The 9011-nt window shown below is 36.0% G+C and overlaps 1 protein-coding gene across 3 annotated transcripts; it reads left to right on the forward strand.

Moving 5' to 3' along the window:
- Nucleotides 1-1781: 1781 nt before the first annotated feature.
- Nucleotides 1782-7683, forward strand: LOC132044079 (uncharacterized). 3 transcript variants are annotated; one of them, XM_059434567.1, is made up of 9 exons: nucleotides 1782-1886; nucleotides 2572-2687; nucleotides 3359-3416; nucleotides 3496-3645; nucleotides 3753-3963; nucleotides 4417-4462; nucleotides 6545-6664; nucleotides 6739-6812; nucleotides 7197-7683. In XM_059434567.1, exons 1-9 carry the CDS (start codon nucleotides 1835-1837, stop codon nucleotides 7429-7431), a joined length of 1062 nt encoding a protein of 353 aa, XP_059290550.1. In that variant the 5' UTR covers nucleotides 1782-1834; the 3' UTR covers nucleotides 7432-7683. The 3 variants fall into 3 exon arrangements, with proteins under 3 accessions (XP_059290550.1, XP_059290551.1, XP_059290552.1); XM_059434568.1 differs by having other exon boundaries at nucleotides 1788-2066; XM_059434569.1 differs by lacking the exon at nucleotides 1782-1886 and adding an exon at nucleotides 2106-2342.
- The last annotated feature ends 1328 nt before the right edge of the window (nucleotides 7684-9011 follow it).

Raw genomic sequence — 9011 nt, forward strand, 5'->3', positions numbered from 1 at the left:
ACAAATAAGACATGGAAAACACAATGGAACTGAACAAAAATCAGAATAAAAAGAAATTAGGGCTTCGCCAATCAACAAATAATCATAATCAACAAATTAAGGCTTTACCATGACTGTAAAATCATAACATCACAAAATAAGACATTAAAAATACCATTTTGGACTCAAAAGAAATCAGAATAGGAAAAAATCAGGGCTTTTATAACCTGCAACTGATCTTGCCTTAAATCTTCAAATATTGGCTCTTGAAATAGCTTTTTTCTATCCCAAAGCACCCGTCAAATATGTTTTTTTTTGGAGATGGAGGTGTGGGAGAAGGAGGCAGCTCAACGATCGTTGGAGTTAGAGGGAAAAAGAATGAAGAAGTAAGAGGAAAAGAAAAAAAAGGTTGTTTTGAAAGTTTAGAAACCTAAACCCAAAGTTTTAAAAATACAAAAGGCCCCCGCGTGTTTGCTAATCACCTCATTAGTAATTTCTAGACCCAAAATAAATGGAAAAGAAAATGAGGCCCTTCCACTTAGAAAAAAACTTTTGGGGCCTGCCACCTTATTCTTCCAACTATGTCTACCCCTAAGCAGTGTTTTGAAAGGCATTTTTGGGGCGAGGCATACAAAAAATGCCTCGAGGCGTATATGCGGCGTATGCCTCAACCTTCCGGACGTTTGCTTAGGCATAAGCCCCAACATTCTGGGCGTTCATTTGAGGCGTAAACCCCGAAAACTTTTCAAATTTGGGCCAAAAGTGCTTAATAAATCTTTTTTTTAAAAATAAAAATTAAATATTCAAAAGTTAACTCATAGTAAATTCTCAAACTAAAAATCACAAAAATTCAAAAACAAATTTTAATTGTTTATCCTAGTTTCATAATCTTTTCTCTTTGTTGTTTATACACGTTAGACCTTTGTATGCAAAGTGCTAACTACAAAGTCAAACGTTTTGTCCTCCAATTCTCACTATGCTTCCATGCTTTATTTTCTTCAAAATCTTTTTAGCATTCTTCAATTTATCTTTTTCAAAAAAGTTTTTAGTTTTAGAATTTTTAGGTATCGCTCTAGTTTAGATAATGTTTTGAAGACTCTATTCTGACTATTTGTATTTTAATGAATATTAATTTGTTGTCTAATTTTAGGTTTTAAAACAATAACTTTATATTATTATCATTTTTATTTTTGAATTCTTAGGATAGAGTATCATTTTTACAACTCTAATTATATATGTGGTTCATCATAGTCATATTATTAGTATAATGCATCTTTATATCATTCATCTTTTCAAGATTTTTTTAATGGTTCGTCTAATTACATATGTGGTTCATCATAGTCATGTTATTAGTGTAATGCATCTTTATGTCATTCATTTTTTCAAGATTTTTTTAATGGTTCGTGTCCATGTTAGCATGTTAATAATAGATATATACATTTTTCTACTTTTTTATTTCATAATAATTTTAATGTATTTTTTATTTATATATTTATTTTATTAGTTTATAAATTATTAAAAATTAAATACCCTATGCCCGTGCCTCAAGATTATGCATATATAAAACGTCTCGCCTCACTGCCCCTGAGTCAAAGTGTTCACAGCACATGAAAAACGAAAAACAGACCTGCGCGCTCATCTGACTCGTAGGAAAAGTAACTTAGAGCCTGTTTGGCTTAGTTTATCAGTTTTTTTGAGTGTTTGACTGACCAGCTTATAAATTATTTTATACTTAAAATACGCCTAAAAAAATAAGTTAGATCCGTTTGACTTAGTTAAAAGTTGTGCTTCCCACCCAAACGGGCTCTTACAAAAACCTGGAAATTCCAAAACCCAAAACGCTACGCTCTTCGCCATGGTAGCCACCAACTCACCGTCTGATAACCCATTACACAATCACTTCTTTGGTAAACTTCATTGCATTCTCTTACTCTATGCTCAATCAATAAACTATAATGCAACACACAAATATATTGTAAATTTCCACACTTTAGAGGATTCATACAGTGGATTTTAACAAGTCTGGTGTAATTAATATGAACGATTGAGACTATCGCCTGTTTGCTTTATTTGCTCTGTTTATCTTGGTATTTTGCTGCCGTTATTTTCCTTTGAATCATGCTTTGAGTACACTTCTTTTGAGTCGAGGGTTTATCGGAAACAAATTCTCCACCTCGCAAAGGTAGGGGTAAGGTTTGCGTACATTGTACCCTCCCGAGATCGGGGCGGATTTAGGCGGGCAAGAGGATGTTCACCCGAACACCTTTGACAAAAAATTACACTGTATATAAGGTAGATTTTGAGCAAATGCAAAAGATTAGCTCAAGCGGTCTAGGTGTTCAAAATTGGCTCCAACATCCAAGGTTCAATTCCCAAGGATAACATTATTTTTTATTGTAGCTTTTGTTATTTTTTTTCTAACCTTGAGTGAAAATTTTGGATCCAGACCCCACGTATGGGACTATCTTTGGGTATGTTGTTGTTGTTTGATTGAGACTAATGTGTTAGTTTAAAAGCTAATTTTATGGTTTATTTATAGAAACTTTTAAGCTTGATTAACTCAAAGTAAAGTGTTTCATTGTTGTATTTCAGTGTATAGAGAGTTCGTATGGGGGGCTATTGCTGGAGCTTTTGGGGAAGGTATGATGCACCCGATTGATACAGTGAAGACCCGGATACAAAGCCAAGCTATTTTCAGTGCATCCCAGGTAGTTTATATTGTTAAAACATCATTATATGTGCTTTTCTCATTGTATAAGTACAGCTTGTTTGGATGGTTATTACCTATTGTATTTTATTGTGTTGTTAGTCTAAATACAATGTTTGTTTAAATTTTATTGTATTGTATCGTTAAACCCATTGTTATGTAACGACAGGAAAGTCTCATTTTGTGTAACAACCAATTTGGTGTGATCACATAGTTAGTTTATCTTCTTATTTTCCCCTCATTTTGAGCTAGTAGTTGCTCTACTTCGTACCCTGCTTTTCTTGTAGCTTTATCATTCAAATTCTTGATGTGTGACATTATGTAACGATGAAAAACGATATAATCTATCCAGACGTTGTATTCATCAAAATAATACAATACAATATAATACAACATAATACAATATAATACAATACATTATGAAACAATATGTAACAACCATCCAAACAGAGCATTAGAGTGAGAGGCGGATTCACTATTTTGAGTAAGGCTGTGCAAGAGTACCAAAGATGGACGGTAGGCCAAACTTGCACAAATGTATATTCTATAAATAAGTCAATCTGAAGGCAGACACCCTTGCACCCGCCTCCATGACACTGCATCCACATCAAATTTTTATGTGAGTAAATGTATTGATTACGGTGTTGAATAATTTCCTTGTGTTATTTTCAGAATGAGAAAAGCATACTACAGATGGTACGAACTGTTTGGGTTACCAACGGATTAACTGGTATGTCATTGATCTTGGTGCTTATCTTGACCTGATTTCTGTGCTATTTTAAAAATAACAAAGCCAGTTTTGCTGTTAGGATTTTACAGAGGAGTAACACCAGGGGTCACTGGATCTCTTGCCACGGGTGCTACATACTTTGGCATCATAGAATCTAGCAAGAAGTGGGTAGAACAATCACATCCGAGCCTTAGTGGCCATTGGTCACATTTCATTGCCGGTGCTATTGGTAATCTTAGCATTCCTGGCTTCTCCTGATTCATACCATTAGCTTCACCGTAGATATTATGCTGTTTTTTGTTAGAATTCAGAATTTTGAGTTGTTCTGCATTTCAGGAGATACACTTGGGTCTTTCATATATGTTCCATGTGAAGTGATAAAGCAGCGTATGCAGGTTCAAGGCACCAGGAAGTATTGGGTTTCTGTTGCCTTGAAGGATGGAAGCTGTGTGAAACAGGGCCCAAACATGTATGGTTACTATTCAGGAATGTTTCAGGCTGGATTCTCAATATGGAAGGAACAAGGTCCGAAGGGTTTATATGCAGGGTATGGTTTTCATGTCATATTTTGTTGAACATTTAGCTACATAATCCTCCGCATCCAAGTAGAAAAGCAGTTTATTCATGATCACATGTCTTAGAATCTATTTGCGGTACTTTGTGATTCACATGAAGTCGCTGTCCAGGCACATTAGGTTTTAGTCCTGACTAGAAAAAGATTAGCTGAGGAATTAAGGAGCCTGACTTCCATATTATGTGTGTTGATTATATTTATGTCTCTGTATATTCTGTTTCTTGGACATACTAAGGTCATTTACTGATGGACCATCTCTGTTAGGTTGAGACTACTTTTTGAAATCATGTTACTTTTTTTTTTTTTACCCCTCCCCACGAGCTCCCCTCTTTTTTGCTCCGTTGGTGACTCACACCCACAACCTTAAGGTAGGAGGTGTGTAGGAACATAGATGTTTAGATTGCTAACTTTGCATTTCTTTTGCAGATACTTGTCTACACTTGCCAGATACGTGCCCTTTGCTGGTTTAATGGTATAACTTTTATGACTCATATGTCATTTTCTTTATTTCCTTTGGTTTGATGGTGGATTGTGTGCTTACACTTAGTTTGCGTTTCCCTTATATACTAGTAAGTTTCCTTTATATACTAGTACTAGTATAGGTTGATGTGAACTCTTTTAGGGTTAGCATACTGCTACTCGTTTTCTAGCTCTATGGCTGAATATACAAAGAATGTTTGGTTTTATAACTTTTCATGCTGAGTATGGTTTATAAGGTTAGGTTTTGAGTTGTGGAGAAGAAGAGAAGCAATAAAAAGAAGGGTGATGATAATCAGCATTGTAGAGTTACTTAGGGTATCTAGTGGTGTATAAATTCTGGGATGTGTTGGAAAACCTAGGTCAGATGTTGTGTTCCAATCAAGGATAAAATTCTTCTCTCAGTTTGGTATACTATTTGGAAGCTTAATCCTTCTTGCTGGATTCATCTTGGTTCAATACCCTCTGTCTTGTGCATTGTTGGGCTAGTCAGAATTTCTGAACCAGGGAAACCTATAAATCTTTTTCCGTAATAAAATCTGATACACACATCACTTGACAAGCAAAACAATAAATCAGGTAACTGGTATAACTGAGGCAGATAATATGCATACATGGTAATAGTGACTTAACTGTATATATAAAAGCAGACACACTGCTAGTTAGTCAGATCCCGTACCCACACAGAGTACATGGAGCATGTAGACCAGAGTCAATTGGATTGGGACAGTCTAAGGTAAGTAAACATAAAGCCTGAAATAGCCTCCACGGGAAGAAGGTGAAACTGTGGAAGTTCAAATTCAATCCAGTAAAAGGATAAACCAGGGAAACTTATAGATATCTTTCCATAATCAAATATGATACACAAAAAAGTTAATTTTGATGGCAAAAAACTCTATCTATATGGTTCGAGTAACATTTGATTTAAAGAAAGTTCAAGCTATTAAATATTGGAATCAATAGTTTTATTCCAATTAAAGCTGACTGCGAAAAGAATAAATTATTACTTATTGAAACACTGACTGAATATGGATGAAACCTATGTAGTACAAAGCAATCTTCTCCGCTTTTAATCATTACGAATCTTTTAAATTAAATTGTATCTTATGCGATTCAAATACATTTGATCTTAATCCGATGCCATAAAAAAGCTGTTTGGCCAAACAGGCTATAAGCCTGCTGAGTGGCAGAAGGCTTACAAGCTTGTTGAGCGAGGTTTTTTGAGGCTTGACACCATCTTGAAAGTACTGTTGGGGTGGCTTGCGCTTTTCCAAGGATGTGCGAGGTAAGGCCAGAACCAAACTGCTCAGATGGGTCTAACGCCCCGCACTTGAAATTTTTGCATATAGGCACCACTGCGCATTAATGATTGCATCTGCGAATAAACAACTCTAGTAGAAACTTATTTGCTGACAGAGCTCTATTAGCTACACTGAAGTGAGTTAAGAACTAGAAATAGTTCATTGTATTCAAAGCACCAGTAATCCTTTTAACTAAACTGAATATCAAGAAGCAATTACAAGACCCACAGTAATTTATGTATCATTCAATTTGTTCTAGTCTATAACAGCTGCATTGGAAGTTTTTGGGAAGTGCAAGATTCGACTGATTCTTGTTTTTTCCTTTTTAGTATAATAAATGCGTGAATTTGGAGATTGCTAAGAGAGACAGATCTGGGAATTTGTTAAAAAAGGAAAAGAGGAAAAAATGAAACAGCCATTTCGTCACTGTAGTTCCTGAACTTGCAATCCACTTCCCTGCTCATTTGCTAAATGGAGATGGTCCAATGTCTGGCGAAGTTAGGAACTAGGCTCTGAGTATGATCGTGTCAATGAGCTCTGACTTGAATTTAATATAGAGAAAAATTCCATGATTTGAATTTAATATCTTAACTGGTTAAGAATCATGGAATTTCTTCTATTTGTGTAGACCATAATTCCCATTACCCTGTTTTCTCCAAAAATCTAGAATCTGCCGTTGATCAATTATGATGGCACATTCAATTCAGTATATACTGAAACTAACTATGGTTTTTATATATTATTAAGTTAAACCTTAGTCATGTTCAAATTCATAGGTTACTTTCTATGAGGCCTTGAAAAGCACGACCGAATATGGGAAGCAGAAGTGGTTTAACAACTTCAATTATCACTCAAATGGCTCTATTGAGGGCCTCCTCTTGGGAGGACTAGCTGGGGGGTATGTACTACTTTTTTAAGCATTATACTGGTAGTTGTAGTTGAATATGCAATGACTTTTCCATCTCTTACAGGTTTAAGTGCATATGTCACCACTCCCTTGGATGCTATCAAAACAAGATTACAAGTGCAAGGAACGACATTAAGGTGCTCATCTGTCCATATATCTTTTGTGTCACAATGTTAACCCTTAAACAACATTCATTAAAATCTTTTGATAAGAACAACAATCAATGTAAGACTTAGGTCATTACTACTTGTAATATTTACAATGTAAGAAAAAAGTTTGTATTTTTACTTTTTCTCACATCCTGAGTTACATCCCGACAATATAAGAACAGGTTGTTTTAGTTATTCACACACCATCCTAAGTTAGAAAAATTATAAATTATCTTAACTTTACTGATGAAGGGGAGGCTAATTTTTGTTAATTATTGTTGGTTGCTCTGAAATAGCTCGTTCTATCTCAAAAGATTTGATATTTGTGATATATTCACAAATCCCAAGTTTGGTTTGTTAATGTGTTGCCAGGTATAGCGGCTGGCTGGATGCTGTTCAGAAGATTTGGATGACTGAAGGTGTAAGGGGGATGTTTAGCGGTAGCATTCCTCGAATTACATGGTATATTCCAGCTTCTGCTCTTACATTCATGGCGGTTGAGTTTTTGAGGGAGCATTTCAATGAAGCATGGGACAATGATAAACTGCAGGATGTTGCTAGCTTGTCAATAGACAAAACAAGTTCTTCCTTGCAAGAGGTGTCATGAAGCATTATATTGCATGTAATTGCTATCAATATTATATTCTTTGAAAACAGATACTGTACAAATGACACGAACCACTTGAAGTTTTTTGGAAGTCCCTAGCAAATCAAAGAGAATTATTCATTAGGCTTTAGTTTTTCACATTGTTCTCTTTCTCATTTGTTCATGTAGTCTTATCTACTATGTAATCTATCCACCGGCACATTTAAAGTCTAGAAAGAGAAAGTGTGACCTCTCTCTAAAAGTTTCCCCCAACTTCTACAACGGTCTTAATTTCTACTACAACAGCTCTATAACTCTCTTCCGATATGTCCTTGCCGGCGAACTTCTCCGGTGAACCATTCCCTCTTCCCCCTGATAATCCCTCTTATGTCACTGCTCTTAACGTTAAGCCTATTCCAGCGACTAAGGCAAAGCTAATCTACAGACCACCAGAAATCCACAAAGGGAAATCGTCAGTCTATTTCACCATCGCCGAAGAGAACGAGCTCGCAAAGGACTGCAAATATACCCTTATAGGTAAGTTCTCTCATGGAAGACCATTTCTAGAAGACATTTGAAGCGATTTTGCAGCCAGATTTTCTCGAAAAGGCAAGGTAGTAATTGGGCATTATAACTCTTAAACATATCTTTTTGGATTTCAATATAAAGGAGGATTACTTGAATATATATGCTCGGAGGAAATTTATGGTTTTGGGTGCTCTTATGCGTCTTGCAACTTGGACGATTGATTTCAACCCGGAGGAAGAAACACCCCTCACCCGTCTGGATACTTCTTTTAGAACTTAAGTGGCATTATTATAATTAGGATGCTATAGTGAGAATTACTTCCCCTCTTGGTACGCTACTAAAGATTGACAAAGCTACGGATACCAAATCACGATCCAACTTTGCTAAAGTTCTTGTGGAAATTGACCTCACTAAACAAAAGAGGGATTCTGTATGGGTTGGCATTCGAAATGAGGAAGGTGTTGAATATGGTGGTTTTTACCTGGCCATTGAGTATGAATTTGTGCCAGATTATTGCTTCTCTTGTAAACATCAAGGTCATATAGCAGATGAATGTATGGCTAATCCGAAATCTACAAGGCCTAATGTTAGAAATTCAAGAAATGACCCTGTGGATATTCCCAGCTCCAGCAAGAACCCATCAAATACTCAACCTTTGGCTGGTCCTCAAGCTCAAACTACTACTATTGGACAGACCATTCCAAAGACCTATCCAACTGCTGGACAACAATCTCATGGTATTGCTAAGTTTCAACATCCAAAAAACCAGCCTCCTAAAGTGAACTACTATAATGCCGGATCTCACAAGAGCATTCGCCCAGCTAAGCCAAAGGCTATCAATAGACGCAAGATCCAGAAAGGTATTAAATCCAAGAAAATGGTTATGAAATGGATTGCCAGGCCTCCTACATCTATGGGGGACAAAGAGAAACAGGAGAAGCTTAAACAATTTCTTGAACATAATACTGTGGTCACTATAGACTCACAGTCTAATTTGAACTCAGAAGGCACCGAACATGTTATTAGTCATATTAATGCCTTCATTTCGTCTCCTATTGTTTCAACTATCCCAG

Source organism: Lycium ferocissimum, unplaced genomic scaffold, assembly GCF_029784015.1.
Source record: "Lycium ferocissimum isolate CSIRO_LF1 unplaced genomic scaffold, AGI_CSIRO_Lferr_CH_V1 ctg3473, whole genome shotgun sequence".
Lineage (NCBI taxonomy): Eukaryota > Viridiplantae > Streptophyta > Magnoliopsida > Solanales > Solanaceae > Lycium > Lycium ferocissimum.